The following is a 20994-nucleotide window of genomic DNA, read 5'->3' on the forward strand; positions in this document are numbered from 1 at the left end:
TAGCAAGAAGATTAAATACAAACAATTGCAACATATACAAAACCTTTAATGTTTTCATGATTTGATACAATCTCTGTCCACTTACAGCAAAAACCCAGTAAGAGTTTCACATGTACTGAAGGTGTGTGATGGGCCAACAGGATAAAATGTTGCTGCTGCAGCAGCATCATAGCTAGGAGGAAATCATGGTGTGCATCTCTCCCTGAAGGCGATGAGATTGATTGATGCCTTAATGGAGTGGAGCTGCTTAATGGAAACAGGAGCACTAGACACAGTGGTGAGCACATGGTCATCTAACGTATAAAAGGCACTACACACGTTTTATCAGCACAGGAAACAAGCTTGTTGTACCTACAGACATCTGGAGCAGATGGATTTCAATAAAGAGCCTTCAACACACACACACGCGCACGCACACGCACACCCACACACGCACACACACACACACACACACATGATTCAAACATATCAAACTTCATGGCGGAAACATATCTGCTTCATGAGTCCAGCCTCTAGGGACACGTTGTAGACGTTGTAAGCAAATAGAAAACAAACACTATCACCTGATGCAAAAACAACGTACCTAGAAAATTTATTTACATTCGATGGTAAACACATTCCTAACTTTTCACGCAGACAGAAAGTTTGTCATTTAATCTCAAAGAGATGGACAAACCCAAACATTTTCTCAGTGAGATATCGTGCGCTAACTCTTCTCTCGGCCTCTTCCTCTACCCTCAGCAGGATGTGGGTTGGTGGCACAGGGAGAAAGTGCATGAGTCTGCAAATCGACTCTGCAGGATTCCTGGGAGAATAAACTCAGCCGTGACAACAGGAAGAGACGCAGACACGGCGGGGCCACACAGCCGCAGGTCCTCCTCACAAGAAATCACTACGGTCCGAGGCTGAGAGACGGAGAGTCGGGGGACAGAGGAGCGGTGAGTCAGAATAACAACACAAGACAACATCTACAGCTCTGGACTCGACTGGCGTCTTTTTCAGGAAGGTAGCGCCGCAGCAGGTGATGATGTCTTTCATTAGAACCAGTTCTGGCTGTACTGACTTTGTGACGTGGATCTCATATCCCTGAAACAAAGAAGCAAAGTGATACGTTGCGCATTCTTGTAAGCAAATACAGAAGGATTAATCTATTCTTATTTAGGTTCTGTAACAGAGAATGAGAAAATCGATAAAAAAAGCTCTTGGCAACAGAGTTTGGTGAGGTGTACACCCTAATTTTAGCGTGGCATCAGCATTTCTTTGTTGTTTCCAGCTCTCATCTTACCACGGTGATGAAACTCTACAGCCCCAGAAACATAATAAGAACACAAACAGCAAATGTCAAATTAATTCCCACCGGTTCCTGAAACTCCACCTGAAACACAGTGGCTTGCATAAATATCCACAACCCTCCAACGGTTTCACATTTTCTCACGTTACAATCAAAAACCCAGGATGTCATCTGACATCAGCAAGAAAAACTGCTTAATTGTAAAATGGAAGGGAAAAAAAAAAAGGTTTCTAGACGTTTGTTTACAAATAAAAGTCTGAAAAACGTGTCCACTTGCAGTCGGCCACCTGAGTTGATACTTTGTAAAAACTAATTTCTCTGCAGGTCACTTTGGTTTCAACCAGCTTTCCACATTTATTTGTCTCTGCAAAGTGAAGTAAAAGATTAATCGGATTCATCCTGATGATCGATTATTAAAATAATTTAATAATCCATTAATTGTAAAGTGAGTGCACAGAGTGAAAAAAGGCCATTTTGCAGAGTAGCAATTGGGCAAAACTGTAACAAATGTATATATAAATATATATACATTATTCATTTAAGATAAAAACTTTTTTGTCTGTATATATGTTTTCCTTAAAACTCTGTAAGCAGAATAGTCTTAGCTTAATCTGGTTCAAATTAATTAAAAGATGCTATTATTGAACTTTAGGCAATAAAATCTTCATTTTTATTTCAGAATTGAATTATTTTTTGATTGTATTTAAATCTGGACTTTGACTATACCATTTTATCATGAGCTTTTTCTGATCTAAACAGTCCTGTGAACTGAATGTTTATGGTTACCGGTATTGTTCTGCTGGAAGGAGGAACTAACAACGTCGCAGCCTTTTGTTCCAAAAAACCAAATTTCCAATAAAGGCTGTGGGTGGTAACAGGTGGGTGCTGGATTTGTACGCACTTCCGAATTGATTTATTTATTGTAAAAGTAGAGACAAAATAATTACTAAAACCCTCGTGTAACTTAGTCAAAACAAAAAAATAATCTCAATTTCATGTTTGAAGGTACAAAAAAGTGGTTTGAAAGTATACAAAAGTGATTTGAAGGTGTAAAAAAGTGGTCAAAAAATCATTCTACAAAACCTCCCGTCCACACCAGACATTTGCCAAACAATCCTCCACCCAGCACCCGGGGTGTTCTTAATTACACAAATTAATGGAAGGGTCTAACAATTAGCTATATACGTAATCTAAACAATTCCAAATCTAAAAATTAATTACAAATTTTGGTTCTAAATTAACTTAAACATATTCTAACTACCCAAAGAACAAAACTTAGTAGAAATTATAAACTACAAAAATTTTGCATAAATTTTAAATTTTACTTTGTTTTGTGAAGAAGATACAGACCAGTGACGTGCGGTCAGGGGAGGCAGGTGAGGCAGTGCCTCACCTGCCATCATGGAAAGAAAGAAAATATATAATCATAAAGTAATTTAAATTGTTATATTCATCCGGTGGTTTGTACTAAAAAATATTTATTTTTCATGTAGCTTCACCAATTTCGATTTTTATTTGTTCAAAATCGCTGAATTTTCTTATTTTCCCATTCAAATGCTTGGAAGCGATGCCGGTGAGGCAGCAGCGAGCTCTGCCTCACCTTGGATTGCGCAACCCCTGGCTCTGCGCTGGCTGCTAAGCGGAGAGAGCATGTTGCTGTACGGCGTCAATAAAATGGTTTAAACAAATTTAATATGTGAACTTATTTCCAATAATTTAGCTTATGTATATAATGTACAGTGCTTTTTGTCACCAACTGTGTTTATGTAACGTGTTTCGTGTAATGAGCGATTATAAACGGCAGAGAACAGGTTCGAGGTGAGGCAGGCAGTTCTCTTGCCTCATGGCAGGGGGCGCTCAAGATCCCAGACGTTCGTCTTGTTCACTCCTCAACTGCCGAGTAAGTGACAGCGAGCTAGGCTAAACGATTCGGGAAGCAAGTCAAGTGCAGCGATAGATTATAATAGAGATAGTGATTTTTTTCCCCTCTCGCTTATCCCGACTTTCGACATGGATGACTACATTACAACACTAAAAAAGTTTTCTCAAGTGGACTTTCAATCGAAGCAGGAGATAATAACCAAAGGAAGACCAACGCCGGAGCTGAAAGGTTTGTTTCAGACTACATAACCTGTAAACTGCTGTCAATCTATGCATCTATTTGCAAATCTGATTCTGATGACGTCAGTGCCTCACCAGCTATGAATCTCACCGCACGTCACTGATACAGACCTAAAGTTTGTTGTGCACAAGCTTTGTTATTGTAATGTTATTTTTTGTCTAAAGAGTTATAGAATAGAATAGAATAGAATAGAATAGAATAGAATAGAATAGAATAGAATAGAAGTACTTTATTCATCCCAGCAGGGAAATTACTTCGCAGTGGCAGCATAAAGACAAGACAGTAACAACTAGTTGTAGATAAAATAAAAGAAATATAAAATATAAAATGCTACAAATTGTAAAATTATAAAGTGCTGTAAAATATAAAATGCAACTTAAGAGCAGTCCTTACAGAGATTCAAAAAATGCAGATATGTATATGTAAATATATGTACAGCAAGTGTGCCACAGTGCAGTTGTGCAAAATTGGGCTGATTAGTGCAGAACAATGATTTAGCTTTTATTGTACAGTGAGATTTCATGTGGCAGGAAGGATTTCCTATCTGTCTCTACGACAGCGGAGCTGGAGCAGTCTCTGTGAGAAGGTTCTCCTCTGTCTGTCCACTATGTGGTGGAGAGGGTTCTGTTTATTGTCCATGATAGACAGAACCTTCTTCAGTGTCCTCCTCTCCACCAGTTTCCAGGGACTCCAGCCTTACTCCCAGTACAGAACCAGCTTTCCTGATGATTCTGTCCAGTCTAATAGAGTCGCTGGCTCTGATGCTGCTTCCCCAACACACAGCAGCACACACACTTTGGGTCTGCTGTAGTATTGATTTTATAGACCATTTGGTGAAACTTTGTTGCCTGGAGCAGAAACACCAAAGTAATTTGTTTTATGTTCATAAATTATTTTTATGTGTACAAAACTTACTAGGAAAATATTTATTTGTGTATGTCTTTTATTTTTGAACATGATAGAAGTACAAAATCACACACATGAGCAAGCCATGTAAAAAACTAATTTTTGTGCTACAATCATCTTAACATGTTCAAAAAGAAGTAGGAAGAAGTAAGACACTTATGAACTCCTACCCGATAAACTCATATACTATTCTCAGACGGACTCTCATTATTAAATAAAATAAAAATAATAAAAAATAAACATAGGTTAATAAAGTTTCCATTTTATCCGGGTTTACTTATGTCCAAATACAGTATATACATCCATACCCCCACACACAGTATCCTTTTAAAAATCACACATGAAGTGAGTAAGTCATTATCAACAAGTGATTAACGGCCGTATTAAACTGATGAGAATAACGTTTAGCATGTTTATTTACTTAATGAAATACTTCAAAGATGCACCAGATGGCAGCATTGTAGCCTCTCTGTTAACATTCATTATACATTTTCTCTTAATTTTCACAATCGCATAAAGATACAAAATAATGTTTAAATAATAAACGTAACTCCAAAACGTATAAGACTAACTGATCAGTCATTTTCCTTTCTTGCGTATTATTTTACTGCTATTCAGGAGAAACATTGTAAATGTTACAACATAACAACATGGCAGAACATTATATAACATATTTACATTAGAAGAATAAAAGACTATCTCTCCTAAGACGCTCAGATTTCTGTCTTGCAAGAGGATTTGTTGAGATTTTCTGCCTTCATGTCATCTGTTGGACAGTAGTGCAACTTAACTTCACGATTCTCCATGCACTCAGGAATGTAATCATACGTAAATATGCTTGGTTACCAAACCTAGTTCACTCAGTAATCTTCTCAGGCAGCTTCCCTCTGGCTGCTTGACTGAGAGAAACATAGTCAGCTTCTGACACTGAAAGTGCAACTGTTGGTTGTTTCTTGCAAAGTCAGTTCAGTTTTCTTCCATGCAGAAGAAATAGATTGTCTGTAGTTGAACGGCGAACATCTTGATCTCCATTTGACAAGCCAATCAGCACCAGCAAAGCCGACCAAAGTTTTCATTAATGAACCGTCATACTTGACATCAAGGTTCACTCTGCTTTTTAAGTATCACTGTGGTCAGAAGTGGAGCATTTGGATTTTCATTGGACAGTACTCACCTCTTCTGCTATTTTCTTGTATTTCGTAGACTTTCTACTATGGATTGGTAAGTATTGTAATTTACAGGATTACTCTCACCAACATCCTTTTCCAGTTTGACACTTAGGTCAGCAGGTGTTGCAACAGGATGTTTCAGATGACAAAATAAAGGTGCAGTTTTCTGCTTGGTCTTGAACAACTGAGATGCCCAGGATGTTTGGCAGCTCACCAATGAGATGCTGCGTTAAGTACAAAATCCGACACCAGATGCCTCAAAGCTATGTGTGGGAGTTGTGTTGGGCAAAGAGAGGTGCTCTGCACTGACAGCTTCTGGCCATTCCAGTTGTTACAGCATAGTGGCCATTCTAATTTTAACGGGTTCTATTCTCAAAACAGGATACAAAGGTTGAGTGAATTTGGTGTTGTAGGTGTGAAGGTAGGTCATTTTGTCAGGGAAAACCCCAAAGAAAGACACAGTGCCACCAGGCCAGTCCACATACACCCCTACTTTGTTTGAGGGGTCTACATAGATTTTAGTTATGTTGTTGTTGTGCAGAACAGAGAATCCTTCCTTTGAGCACAACAAAGCCCATGACTGATCATTCATTCCAGGACCACAGCGATTTATTTCCCCTCTCTTTCTGATTTCTTTGTATGTCACTCCAATGGAAGCTTTTCCTCTCCACTCTGCCTCCCAGTAACAGCGACCAGTGAGATCATGTCTACCCAGCAGCTCCTCGGCATCAGACCAAGAGACCTTCTCTCCTTGTCCCACTGTCATTATTCTGTTAAATTCAGAGAGTGTGAGGTTTCTGTGTGTGGTGGTGGAGTCCAGGATGGGTTCAACGGCATCTGATGGAGAGACAGCAGCATTTCATTAAGGGAACAATTATGTGCATTCATGTTAACTTCTGTTCTAAAACAGATTTTACAAAACATTGGTAATGTTTTAATTATTTTATTTCTATAGATGTGTTGAAAATGGGTTCTATGAATAACTGCTCTATGTGAACATGTTCTGTGTAGAGCCGACCAGAAACCTACATAAAGTCGCCCCACTGAATTTGAACTGTACCTTGACAGTCATTATTAATGCCAATTTCAAATATGTGCTCCTTGTGTCTGAGCCCTTCCCTCTGACAAGTAATTACATTAGGCTCAGCATTTTATTTCAAAAAGTAAAACAACAAAAATAGATAAAAAGTTAAAAATAATTGTTGCTTCTCACTCAAAATGAGAGCCTACAGGCTTTTAATGGTATCATAAGGGGATCATTCAAGAACTCCATTCAACAACCAGTGAGTCACTGGTGAATAACAAGGAACTTTGATGTACATCAGCATGAACTTGTCTGTTAAAGAGAGATTTTCCTCAAACACACTTTATCTGTATTAAAGATCTTTGGACGGGTTCTTTTCCCAGCTGCCTCCCTCAATCTGACAACAGGCCCATTTGCATTCAATGTGGCTTATAAAAATTACACTACATCAGATAAAATAAATACTATAAAAATATTTTTGTACCTTGATGTTCGAGCCTATTTTTGTGTTACTTTCAAAATTAAGAACTTATCAGGTTTAAAGTTGTCCTTCTTAACAACAAACACAGCTATTGTTTCTAAAAAAAAGGAAAATAGCAAGAGTACGCATGCAGAACTCCACAAAATTCCTGATGCATAACAATCCAAAACTTCATCCCTGTGGTAAATGGCTTGTACTTGTATAACACTTTATTAACCTCCAGATGACCCCAAAGTGTTTACATTCAGCCATTCATCCACACTGAACACAGTGATGGTGATAAACTACTGGATTGTAGCCATGGTGCACACACTGACAGTGGCGAGATTTACATGCACTGGTGCAGCTGGTCCCACTGACCACAACCAATATACAAGGTGGGTGAAGTATTTTGCCCAAGGCCACAATGACAGAGGTAGAGGGAATCAAACCGGTAACCCACCAATTTAGGGACGAATTCAGTCCCACTATAGTTCAATCAAACCTCAGGAAACAATCACAAGCAGTGACAACCTGCTGTCACAAGATCTACTAACCGGAACGACATTCAGAAAAACAGAAAGAATCAGTTCTCAGCTAGAGCAGATTTGACAAACTCATTTGACTTTGTTATTTTGTTCTCATGTTGTAACAGTTTAATAAATATGCTACTTCTTCTCATCCGGACAATTAAGTATTTTTGTCCATAACACTATGTAGCCTAACATACTAGCTGGCTTTTACTGGAATTTCAGATTTGACGTCATCAATATTATTTTTTCATGAGCTGTCACTTATTTCTTAAAAATAACCATACTTACACTTCCTCAGACCGGGTTTTAAAAACTGTAATCCACTCGGCTCCACCCTGGAACAACATAACAGCAAGGTTAGCAGTGATGGAGAAATTTTGTCTATTTGGTTTATGGCACTGATATGAAAGATTAATTTATTCTCACATTCTGACATTTATTTTACTTTAACTATTTAGTTTGTTTGAAAAGATCATAGACTTAATAACAAATAGACTTTGTCTAATGCACATCCTTATCAGTACCTAAGAGTTGTTAATGCCCAGTTTGGGTCTTCCAGTCCAGCAGAGAGGAGAGCCACTCCATGTTCTTCTGGGTAATTGTAACGCAGGTCCAACTCTTTGAGGTGAGACGGGTTAGAAGCCAGAGCTGATGCCAGAACTTCACAACCTTCTCTTGTGATTAAACAACCTGACAACCTATGCAAACACAAATATATAAAATTTATGTTATTACTTCTTGTTGCACATTCAAGATTTGTGGTTCAGTCATCACTGTCTTCTATATGCATTCTTCTTTTCCTAGTTTATATATTTTACAGCTTATATATAAAAAGGGGATATAAGGTGGCTTTAATTTAAACATAATATTAATGAAAACATAAAATTGATAAACAATGTGTGAAGAGTACAGTTTGGCCCTCACAGGGTTGCTGGTTCCCTTTCCTCGATGTGTTTTAGAGCCATTGGACAAGACAATAGCAATAGAAATGTTGAACAAACTTTTAAAATGTCTCAAAAAAAGAAAATGAAAAGTGAAAACATCATCAGATGTTGATGCTAAGCATGCTGTAAAAAATATGCATCAGTTGCAATAGCATGCATTGCACGACTCAGAAAAATGGAGAGAGTCCTCTCCTCTGTCCTGGTGGTTTGAACTCGGAAATTATGTGGGTAAAGTTAAAAATGTCTGAGCGCCTGCTCCACATGGTCAGGTACATGACTCCTAATGTCTCAAAATGATGGATTACCTTTAAGAAAAACTATTCAAATAGTAGACAATATCATGTTAACACAAACTCTGGTTCCACCATGTTCATCCTGAATGGTCACCCCAGACCTGCGTTTGGTAACATACAGACCCATCAGTGGAGAGGAAAGTTGGTTACATCAGAATTTATTCATCAGATGTATTTCATATACTCTTTTGTGAATTAACTCTTTACTGAGGAAGCCAAAAACTATTTCAAATATTATTAAAAGCATTTGTTGCAAAATTGAATGTTATTTTGAACTTTGCCTTTTCCATTAACCATTTCTAATGCAATGCTATAAAATGTGCATGAAAAAAACATTGATGAAAAAACAGCTTCTGAATCCAAAGTTGTCTGTTGTAACACTTCACTGTTGAGTGAATGTGGTAACATTGTGGGAGTGGATAGAGCTGTACAGAAACTAAAAATGACAATGATAAAAAACATTTAAGTCATTTATTCAACAAACAGATAAGAACTTACCTTAAGGTTTCAAGTTTACAGACTGGTTTGGAAATGCCTTCACACAGCAGCTTCAGTCCTGAATCTTTCATGTCGTTGTTACTCAGGTCCAAGTCTTTCAATAAACAGGACGGATTACTGAGAATATCTCCAATAAGTGTATAGCTTTCCTCATTCAGGAAACAGCAGCTGAGTCTAAATACAAATATGAAGTTAATAAATAAATAAAATGTTCATCTAATTTATTTCAGTACAAGCAATGTGTGGTTGCTTTTTGACTTACACAGCTTTAGTTGAGCATATTAAGAGTGGAGCAAAATTCTCTTGAGCCTCCTTTGAAATATAATACTTTCTCATATCAAAGTTTTTCTCATAATCGTCTGAAGACAGCAGAATGTGGAACAGTGCTCCCCACTGAGCTTTAGAGAAATTTTCTGTCTCCAGTTTTCCTGATTTCAAGATTTGTTCAATCTCTGCCACTAAAGAAAGTTCCTTCAGTTCATTTAGACAGTGAAATAAATTGGCTTTATCATAGGGACACTGAATCTCTTCAATCCTCTTCTTGATGTACAGAGCTATGTTTTTCAATGAACTGCTTGATGTTCTTCTTTCCGTCACAAAGCCTTGCAGGAGCGTCTGATTGGTTTTCAGAGAAAGACCAAGAAGGAATCTCAGAAACAGATCCAGTTTGCCACTTGGACTATCTATAGTTTTCTCTACAGCATTCTTGTAGAAGTGCTCAATTTGTTCTTCAGAGATCTTTGACCCAGGTGAGACTGATTCCTCTTCGTCCAGCAGATTGACGCCAGTGTTGATGAATGTCAGATGGACATGAAGAGCAGCCAGAAACTCCTGAATGCTCAAGTGGACAAAGCAGAACATGTTCTGATGGAAAAACCCTCTCTCCTCCTGAAAGATCTCTGTGAACACCCCTGAATACACTGAGGCTGCTCTGACATCAATGCCGCACTCTGTCAGGTCAGATTCATAGAAAACCAGGTTGCCTTTCATTAACTGCTCAAAGGCCAGTTTTCCCAAGGATTCAATCATCTTCCTGGTCTCTGGAGTCCAGAAGGCATTTTTGTCAGCGTTTTCATCATACTTGACATTCTTCACCTTGGACAGAACCACCAGGAAGAGGATATACATCTCTGTCAGGGAGTTGGGTAGGTCTGCTTCTTCTCTGGTTTTAATGGCATCCTCTAGAACTGTAGCAATGATCCAGCAGAAGACAGGGATATGGCACATAATGTAGAGGCTTCTTGATGATTTGATATGAGAAATTACTCTTTTGCTTTCCTCTTCCTCTGTGAATCTCTTTCTGAAGTACTCCTTCTTCTGAGGATCATTGAATCCTCTCACTTCAGTCATCATGTCAACAAACTCAGGAGGGATGTGATGGGCTGCTGCAGGTCGAGTTGTGATCCAGACAAGAGCTGAAGGAAGTAACCTCCCCTTGAAAAGGTTTGCCAGCAGTATCTCTAATGAGGCGGACTGTGTAACCTTGGTCAGGATCTCTTTGGTTTTCAGATACAGAGGAAATCGACACTCATCCAGACCATCAAAGATGAACAAAACTCTGAAGTGTTCAAAAGAGCAGATTCCAGCTTCTTTCATTTCAGGGAAGAAAAGATGAATAAGTTCAACCAAACTGAACTTTTTGTCCTTCACCATGTTCAGTCCTCTAAAGGAAAATGGAAATGTGAACTGGATGTCTTGGTTATTTTTTCCTTCAGCCCTGTCCAGCGCAAACTTCTGTGTCAAGACTGTTTTTCCAATGCCAGCCACTCCCTCTGTCATCACTGTTCTTACTGGTTTGTCTCTTCCTGTAATGGGTTTGAAGAGCTCTTCACATCTGATTGTTAGTGGTTTAACTATTCTTTTGAGAGCTTTTTCAAAATGTTTCACTTCATGGTCACAGATGACCTCTTCACGTCCTTCAGTTATGTAGAGGTCAGTGTAGATCTTATTAAGAAGGGTTGGATGACCGTCTTTGGCCATTCCTTCAAGCACATATGCTAGCCTCTCCTTCAGGTTGGATTTGAGTTTAAGTTGGCATTTGGACATAACACTATCTGCAAATGTGTAAAATGAGAAAACAAAGAATTAGATAAATTTTACATTTCCTCTTTTTTTAAATATACGAGCTTTCTCATTAATGAAGACATATATATCGGGTCATTATTGACATTTCTACAAATTTAATGAACACTTTGAAATGAAAAACAATTAATTTATGTACATTCTGAGTACTTTGAACAGATTATTGTAGGAAAAATATTATCCATGCATTCTGTCTTTGGATAAACCTCTCAATACTTTGTCTCGAACAAAGAAACTGGATTTAAACATCAATAACAAATTGACAGATAATGTTCAATTCTATATTTTAATCTTCACATTGTGGTATAGTGATCTTACTGTTTAGTAGAGCAAAGGCCATCCCTTCTTGCTCCATTCTTCTCAAATACTTCAAGATCATGTTCAGAAAAGCTTCTTTGGTAATTTTCTTCTGCTCTTCCTCCTCCCAATTTAAACCCTCTTCATCCTCATCTTGGCTATGAACAGTCTCTCTGTTTAAGAGCTTATGAAAACTTCTCAGCTCATTCTCAACAAAGACAACAATGTTCCCCTCAAGATTCTGTAATAAAACAGAATTGCAATCAAATTTATTTGAGGAAATAAATGAGAAATTCATCTCGTTCCTGACAAATATTATGAAAGTAAACATGTTAAAGCCTGCGACAGACTGGCGACCCGTGCAGGGTGACCCCGCCTCTCGCCCGGAACGTTAGCTGGGGAGGAACCAGCAACCCTCCCAACCCCATTAGGGACAAAGGGTGTATAGGAAATGGATGGATGGATGGAACATGTTAAAGCAATCGGAAAAAAAATCAGCTCTGTTTAATATTAATAGGGATAATGCTAACTGTAATTTCTAGTCACAAACCAGAAAAGCAAAACAGTGCTGAGAAAAAAAAATCACATATGCTATTTTGGCTTTTTAGTCACACTTAAATGTTTAAGTTAATCATTTTAAGAGCAGACAAAGACCATCAATTCATAGATATCGATGCACAAATTTATAGATACCTAGATAGATAGATACCTAAATTTGTTCATTTATAGTTACTGACCTTAAATATTGTGTCCATGTCTGCCTTTGGGGGGATTCTGAGTTGAGATTGAAACAAATCAAAGACATTTACACATAAGTGACAATTTATCTAGCAAAATTTGCACTTAAAAGCACATAATCGAGACTGCATCATAAAGCAACCTGCAGTATTCACATCCCCAGAACTATGGTTATGTTACACCAAAAACTTCAATGCAAGATCTTCTATTTATTGGTTAACACAGAGAAGTGTACAAAGGATAGGGAGAAATCTGAGAGGTTTAACGCTGGGCCAGGTTATAAAACATTTAAAACAAGAGAAAGAGCTTTGATTATCTCAAATACACATTTAAAATCAATCTAAGATGAATAAAATTACTGATTACATTACATTCAACAAGGAAAGTTTCTGTAAAATTCAAAATGAATCACTTTGTTGCATATTGTAATGTTTTCTGTTTCAGATCCTGAAGTAAATGAAGCAATAATGAGTTATGATAGAAGTACTAATTGATACAAACATGCGTTAAGATCATGTATTGTCTAAAATGTTGATATTTTTACAAGCAGATTGTCATTACAAGCATCTTACATTAACGGATGTCATTCAGCATTTTTACCTCTCAGATTTGAGCTGCTGGTCTTCAAGTTCAGAGAGTTTGGTCACATGTGACTCATCTTTGTCCTTAGATGGGCTTCTGACAGAGCGACCTTTAAACAAGAAGGTCAACATGCAGGATCAAATTATTACACTCCAAAGATGCTTGATCAGTCTACATAACACCGTCTAACTGCAGATTTTGTAAATTGTTGCCTACTCATCCTGTGGAAGTATCTCCTTTAAAGATTTTAACTTGTCCAGGCCATATTCAAAGATATGTCTGCACACCGAGTCTTTTGGTTTTCTGCATGTGATGTACCATTAGCTATTCTATATGCTGCTGTGAAATACAAAAGTGATGTGTTCAAAATCACTGTTGTACAACGTATTATTTCACCTTTCAGCAGGCTGTAGGTAAAGCTTGCTGTAGTGGGTTTTTATTTTATTATTATTATTGCATAATAAAAGTCATTGGCAGCTCTGTGTGATTGAAGACCTAGGCTGAGATGTAAAACATTAAGGGCTGCCAGTTTGTTGTAATTCTAATTACTCATAATAAGAACTTGTACAAACAAAGGAAAAATGTTCTCCTACTGGACGATAGAGCGTCAGCAAAGTCTCCATGCTTCCTCATCCTCAAAAATTCCCTCAGGAAGTTTATGACCTCGTCTTCTTCTCCGGTAAGGATCTTCTCTCTTTCCTCACAATGAAACACGTCTCTGATCACATCATGTGTCCAAAGGCGTTTCGGAGTTAACAGCTGATGAAGTTTCTTCAGTTCGCTCCTTACAAGAGTGACAGTTTCTCTCTCAAGTCTCTGTAAGCAAACATGTTAAGATTAGATTTTTAAATCACTTATACAATATGTTTAGGTACTATTTTCTTATCTATTTAGTATGCATGCTTTGGAAGAAACATGCTGTTTAACAAAATCAGTACACAAAGTATAAACAGTCTTTCCAAGTGAGTATATAACCGTTATATCAACAACAAATTTCTTTACATGTAGCTTTCATACTGTTTCTTAACCCACAACATTTCTCTGTTCATTTATGGAAAATTGGTTTTGTATAATCTCTCGATTGTGAGGTTAATGCCTTACTGTGTGTTACACTCTAATCCTGAAGTAAAACACATACAATAAAGTTTTCAGCTTTATTTTCATATAAAACTTTGCCAAAGCATGAAAAAGTTTTTTGCTCCTGGTAGGATGATTTTGTCTGAATCCTGGGTTGTTTAAGTTTTTTCCTTGATTTACATTTAGATCACTTGTTATTTTTGCTCTTTCTTATTAGTTATTTGTTTTTGGTTTCTCTCAGTTTTTACGTAGATGTTTATTTAAATGTTTAGAGTTAACAATGACACTTCATTCTCTGTGTTCAATTATTTTTTATTTCTGTATGTTTTGCCAGCTCCCCAGTTATTGATTTCCCTTCCTTTTCTCCTCGAGTCTCTCTCTCCCTCACTTCTCCCTCTGGAGACAGATGATCTGTCTCTCTCTCCCTCAGCCTGCCTGTCTGGTCTCCACTCTCAGCTGCCTCCTGTCCTCTTTTTTGTGGAAAAAAATCCTCAAAAAACCCCCACTAACTATTAAAAACCAAATAAACATAGTTTGTGCTTCACAGTCCGTTTAATTTTGAAATAGTTACCTCAAAAACTTTACGAAGGTCTCCATGAAATCTGCTGGTCTTCTCCAGTGTTTTGTCATCAGATCTGTGGAGAGTTATTATTCATAAGTGTGTAATTTGCTTTAACATCAAACACAAATAAGTAAATAAATATATTGTATGAATGCCTGCATGTACATACAAGACTAAAAACAGATACCCAACGCAATGAAAACCCTAATGCATGAATTTATAAAAAAAATAATAATGCCAGAGCACTTGAAATGGCCAAAAAGATGCTTGAACATAACAATGCAGAGTTGTCTCACGCTGAAAATGAATAACGTTTAAAATTAGTAGGGTAATTCATCGAGTTCTTGCTCTTTACGAACACAAAGCTCGGTGTGGAAGAGTTGCCCATTTTCTGCCCAAAACTGTTAAAAAAGTAACATTGGAAAAATTAATGACAAGAATAAATACATTTGATTAAAAGAAGAAAAACAAACAAACTGAATTTGTAGAAATGTTACCAATTGAAACCAGGTAAGCAGATAATCCAAGGAGTTATTATTTATCATTGGAAAACAATAATTATACTCTTCAGAAGGTTTTCCAATGTCAGAAAAGACATTATAATGAGTTAAAAGAGCAATTTGAAGTTTATTGAAAAAAAAAACTTCATTTTTTTGTTGATGAAAATGAGTTCTAATGTTGAAATTTATCACTAAAGGATTTGTAGAAAATGCAACTCAAAAGCATAGAAACCAGATAATGAGATTGTAATGAGATTCTGCATTGACTTTAGCCTCTATGATACATCCAATAAAACTCAGAGATTAAAAGCAAATTTCACTCACCCTGAAGATGAAGAACCTTCAAAATTGACGGGGTAATCCATCGAGTTGTTGCTCTTTAGAGACACAACGCTCGGTGTGGAAGAGTTTCCCATTTTCTGCCCACAACTGTGAAAAAAAAAAAAAAAAAACACATTGCTTTGATCAAAACAAAGCAAACTGAATGTGTATAAATATTACTGTGTATTAATAAGAACACTGGTAGAATATGGAGAAATTAGATATATTTTGATGACTTTCTGCCTTTAATTTAGGTTGTTTGACACATTTAATAAAATTCATATATTAAAGTAGTGCATACTCACCCTGAAGATGAAGAACCTTTAAAATTGACGGGGTAATCCATCGAGTTGTTGCTCTTTAGGGACACAACGCTCGGTGTGGAAGAGTTTCCCATTTTCTGCCCACAACTGTTGAAAAAAAATTAAAAAAATTGCTTTGGCAAAATGAGGGATTTGAACATAGATGTTTGATCAAAACAAAGCAAACTGGATGTGTATAAATGTTACTGTGTATTAATAAGAACACTGGTACAATATGGAGAAATTGGGTATATTTTAATGAGTGTTACGGCCGGTGGCCTCGAATGTTTCCTTTGTCTCTCTTTTTTCTGTATATCTGCAGCTTTGTAATGAAATTAACTCCACTGGGAAGTGGCTGCAGCCCTAATCCTCCCTGAGGTCTACAGCAGAGCTGATTGGCTCACCAATTATCAGCTCCACCAATCCCTAATGAGGCCTCCCTTTTTAAACCCAGGACTTCCTGGTAGAAGGTGCAGCTGATTCTTTACCGAGACAGCTTGTCACTTTGCTGGGTGTTTGTTGACTGCTTTATACCGCATTGTCTTTTTGTGAGCTTTTGTAAATCTTTGTTACCTGTGATAGTCCCTGTGCAGGGCTTTGTATGTAAGCTTATAGTAGCCTACTAGAGTTTTGTTGTTTGTCTTAAACCTTAGGTTTTGGTCCTGTTTGGTTTGGTTAAGATCTTTGGTTTCCAACTCTGGTTGTTTTGTGGACATAGTTTTATTCAGTGTTTTGTTTTGGTTATAACACCTTAACTTTTGATTGTAAGGGTGTTTTTTACCTTTTTATTTTGTTAAACCCAAACAATAAATCCCAAACTGATAAATCTTAACATCTACGTTTCTTTTATGTTACTTCTCCTTTCCCCTGGCTGAGCTGGGTCGTAACAATGAGTTTCTGCCTTTAATTTAGGTTTTTTGACACATTTGATAAAATTCATATCTTAAAAGTAGTGCATACTCACCCTGAAGACGAAGAACCTTTAAAATTGACGGGGTAATCCATCGAGTTGTTGCTCTTTAGGGACACAACGCTCGGTGTGGAAGAGTTTCCCATTTTCTGCCCAAAACTGTTGAAAAAGTAGTTTTGGCAAATAAATTACTAAAACAAAGATGTTTGATTATAAAATTTGTAAAACAAACTGAATTTGAAAACTAAATAGTCTGCAGAGGAAAAGTACATTTATAATTGTGTTTACAAAAAGAAGTTGTCAAATGGAAATATATCACTAAGTTTATTATTAAGAACACTGGTAGAAAATGCAACTCAGAAACCACATATAGAGTAGAGAGCTTCTGCTTTGGCTGTTTGATAACTCTGATAACATTTAAATATAAAAGCAGTGTTGACTTACCCTGACCATGAAGAACCTTTAAAATTAACAGGGTAATCCATTGAGTTGTTGCTCTTTAGCGACACAACGCTTGGTGTAGAAGAGTTTACTGTTTTATGCCTGAAACTGTAAAAAAAAAAGTAGCATTGGAAAAATTAATGACTAGGGCAAAGATGTTTGACTACAATATTTGTAAAATAAACTGAATTAGTAGAAATGGACTGTTTGAAACCAAGTGGATAATTAAATAATTTACTATTTTTCATAGGAAGCGATTTTGGAGGACTTGATGAACTTTCTTTAGTCAGTTCCAAAATAATTCAAGACAGCTAGGATTCAAGCAACCAGAAAGTAAATAAAAACAGAAGCATAAAAAGAAACAAGAATACAAAATATCATTCAGAATCGTGATGAAGAGAAACATAATTAAATATGTTGTTGTGAGTTTCTGCAATGACCTTAGGCCATTTGATATATCTGATAAAATTCAAAAACGTAAAAGCAGATTTCACTCACCCTGCAAATGAAGAACGTTTAAAATTAACAGGGTAATCCATCGAGTTGTTGCTCTTTAGAGACACAACACTTGGTGTAGGAGAGTTTACTGTTCTCCGCATCAAACTGCAAAAAGTATTATTAGCAAAATAAAGGACTTCAATTGAAGATGTTTAATCAAAAGAGAAGAAAACCAACTGTATTTATAGATTTCTTACTGTTTAAAACCAATTGGACAATCCAAGGATTTGTTCGTTTTCATGGGGAACTTCATCTGCTCTGCCCTAAAATAAATCAAGATAAAATTCAAGCAATGAGCAACAAAGATATTATGAAATCATAAAAAGAAGAGCTATTATAAAATCTGAAGGTTAAGTTGATCAGAAAGCATAAAAAAATAGGGATATAAAAGGTCACTCAGGATAATGAATTCTAAGGTTGGTAAAAAACTATGCATGATAAATAGGATAACTAGAAGTCCTTTTTATTGCTTGCTCATTATGGCGATAATGGTGATGTTAATCCTAATTAAGAGGCAAATGCAGAAAAGACCAGAGAGCCATAAAACCAAGATAAACCCAAACAGACATAAACAAAACTTTTGCAAAATGTGAAAAGCAGGACAAAATATTTAAAGTTAACTGAAACAAGAAAAATGTAAAATTGTGTTTATGAAAATCGAAAGGTTATATCCATCCATCCATTTTCTGTTCACCCTGGACCCTGGGGGGGTCGGGAGGGTTGCTGGTGTCTCTCCAGCTACGTTCCGGGAGAGAGGCGGGGTCACAGGTAATATAATAAATTTAAAATAATAATTAATTTACTTTGAAACTCCGTTTTCCTTTTGGAAAGTAGGAGGATGATCCATGGATTTCAGATTTTTCAGGGAAGGACTCTGTGAATCAGATGTGGAGCTTTTCTCCTCGTTCCTGAAAATCAAGCATTTTCAGATTTTAAGTCAAAGAAAAGATTGTTAAGTCTACTGCAATTTGTTGCAACTTAGTAGCCTATACTATATTCAAATATTGTTTCACATAATGTTTAGCACATTAAAGTCTTAAATCAATCCTCTTACCTTTGAGGTCCGACCAGTGTACCGTTTTCATAGGACACACCATCATTTTTGGGCACAGACGCCTCCATGCTTTCCTCAGACTGACTCATTGTAAAGTTTCCTATATGAAGCCAAAACACTGTATTAGTTACAGTCCTTCCTTAATGTTATATCAGTGTCTTGCAGACCTGAGCCTAACGCAACTATGTCTGAGGTTTACAAATCAAAAGGTGAATGCATGTAAATCTGGAGAAAATGGCACAATTTTACTAAATACATTAAACCAAAAAGGCTCCTCATCCTTCTCTCTTGATATTTTATCCGCCAGCCACCTTTTAAATTTATTTCTATATGCACTGATTGTCACCTTGAGGATTTGGGTTTTGTTTTCGTTTGTGTATTTGTGTAACAGGTCTTGTCACATTTAGCTCATAAGGTGCTGTGTAATATGTTTGTCCCTCTCTGTTTTGTTTCCTGGTTTATTCTACTGTTCTGTTTCTTTTTTATTACTTGCTGGGCTTTTTCCTTCTGGTTCCCCAGTCTGGTCAGTAATCACACTACACAGTATTTGAGCTCCTAAATTTTTGACATTTGTTTCTGGATTCTTCTTTTAACCTGTCATTTCTTCTGGACCTGTTTTCCCCCTGTACGTCGCCCTTGATATTCCACATGAAAAAAGTACAGTCAGTTTTGCACTTGGGTTTCATTATCAATAAAAATGTGACATTGACATTAATCAAATAAACCATGGCCCAGATACATAATTTTCTCCTGATGAGTAAAACAAAAACTGTCTGTATTTTTGTTTTTTCACTTCCTAAAAAAAAAACCAACTTAAAAATAAATCACTTAGAAAAATAATGTTTCTCATGCCAGGTTATTTATTTTCTCTTTCTCTTTGCATTTATTATTTCAGATAAAAAATAGTATGTGAGCTTCCTCGACACATCGGCCTCTAAACAACAGGTTTTTCTTTCTTACCTCAGGACAAAACAGAAAAACTTCTCAAAAAGTTATAACTAAATACATTTTCTGTTTGACCACATTGGAAAGAAAATAAAAGACAAATGAAAGACACATTTAAATATATCTGACAGTATTTTTTCTGGTTTCTGTCAAATTGACAATGTTTCCTTTTTAGAGCTATTTTCTGAAAATGTATAATTAGTCATTTATGTAATGAGATGAGACACAGATATATAAATTATAAAAACAGAATAAAGCCAATGTTATTTACCGTATAAGTGTCCATGAGAGACATGCATCCACACTGAGAGGTAAATAAAAAATACTTTGCGTTTCCTTGTTCTCTTCCCTGTTCAATAAGTCAGCAAACAAGTCCTTCAGGTTTGGACTTCAATCTGATGTGAGGGTTACCTGAGATTTCATTCCCTCCTGCAATGAACAGAAGTGGGATAAAGCATAGAACAGTAAAACTCAAATAAAACATTGTTAGAAGCCTAAAACTGAAATTTACATTAGTTATGAATTAATGAGGATTTATCAAATATTTTAAAAATCCAGAAATAAATATGACAAACTGTTACATGCAGTGGTGGCTGCATGTAGGATTAACAGATTAAACAGGCCCAGCTGGTTTCTCTCTGCCTCCTGGTTAGCAGAGTTTAAGTCTAGCTGGGCAGCATGTGTGCTGCAGCTTTGAGGATTTGTTGTTTGCTAGAAACCCTGGTTTTTGTTGTTATTCCCCCCTTTCTTTTCTCTTAGGTTCTCATTTTCACCTTTAAGATTTCTTTAGATTATTCCTGAAGAATAAAACTTTAACTTTACCCTCCTGGTAATTTCTGGCAGATCTATGTTTTGTGAAAAGTAATATTCCTTCTAACCCAAAACATTATACATAACCCTGATCATACTCTTCATCAGACCTCTTCAATGCACCAAGCTAAATGTAGCATCACTGGCCCCTGACACATGCAGAAAACCATCGGATCAACATTTTTGATTTGGTACAGAGATTACTGCAGGAACTGTTCACTTGTTGTTTGAATAGTGAAAGAGAGTTACCATGCTTTCACAAATAGATAAAATACAACAGCAACTTTCATCAGATTAAATATGTTTTTTTTTTGTTTTTTACTGCAGGCAAAATATATAAATACCATTTACATGTCTAAGTTCTCTTCTTAGATACATTTACAAGATATAAATCAGAACAACCCAATTCTCAGGAATAATATTTTTTATTTGATTCGCAATGGATGTACATTTTTCTAAGAATTATAGATGTTTTAATTGGAAAGTCTCAAAATTTTTTCCACATGAGACAACAAAGGTGTCTTAGACATGAAAGAAATTCATGAGAATAAACACGCTGCTGCTGCTTTTTTGCTTTCTGTCACTGGAATGTTCTGGGAGCTGCTTTTAGCACCATGGGAATGCTGTTCAACCAG

The 20994-nt window shown here is 36.5% G+C and overlaps 1 protein-coding gene across 3 annotated transcripts; it reads right to left on the bottom strand.

The window, feature by feature from the left end:
* Positions 1–4338: 4338 nt before the first annotated feature.
* LOC122831091 (NACHT, LRR and PYD domains-containing protein 3-like) lies at positions 4339–19963 on the bottom strand. Of its 3 annotated transcripts, XM_044117031.1 has the most exons (19): positions 19821–19963; positions 18605–18704; positions 18354–18458; positions 17748–17813; positions 17551–17655; positions 17056–17160; positions 16666–16770; positions 15705–15809; positions 15403–15507; positions 14588–14651; positions 13533–13755; positions 12958–13048; positions 12357–12393; positions 11641–11860; positions 9503–11294; positions 9241–9414; positions 8030–8203; positions 7794–7840; positions 4339–6325 (listed from the first exon to the last, which is right to left on the bottom strand). In XM_044117031.1, the coding sequence occupies exons 1-19, from the start codon at positions 19846–19848 to the stop codon at positions 5820–5822; spliced, it is 4152 nt and encodes a 1383-aa protein (XP_043972966.1). In that variant the 5' UTR covers positions 19849–19963; the 3' UTR covers positions 4339–5819. The 3 variants fall into 3 exon arrangements, with proteins under 3 accessions (XP_043972966.1, XP_043972968.1, XP_043972967.1); XM_044117033.1 differs by lacking the exon at positions 15403–15507 and having other exon boundaries at positions 4360–6325; XM_044117032.1 differs by lacking the exon at positions 16666–16770 and having other exon boundaries at positions 4360–6325; positions 19821–19962.
* Positions 19964–20994: the final 1031 nt, after the last annotated feature.

Source organism: Gambusia affinis, linkage group LG05 (assembly GCF_019740435.1).
Source record: "Gambusia affinis linkage group LG05, SWU_Gaff_1.0, whole genome shotgun sequence".
NCBI classification, from domain to species: domain Eukaryota; kingdom Metazoa; phylum Chordata; class Actinopteri; order Cyprinodontiformes; family Poeciliidae; genus Gambusia; species Gambusia affinis.

Bases quoted from the DNA above. Each gene is read 5' to 3' on its own strand.
- LOC122831091 (XM_044117031.1), bottom strand. From the start codon at position 19,848: ATGCATGTCTCTCATGGACACTTATACG. The intron at 16,771-17,055 runs GTAAGTCAACAC...CTTTTTCAACAG, and splicing joins AAAGGTTCTTCATGGTCAGG to TTTTGGGCAGAAAATGGGAA. The intron at 11,295-11,640 runs GTAAGATCACTA...ACACATTTGCAG, and splicing joins GGCCTTTGCTCTACTAAACA to ATAGTGTTATGTCCAAATGC.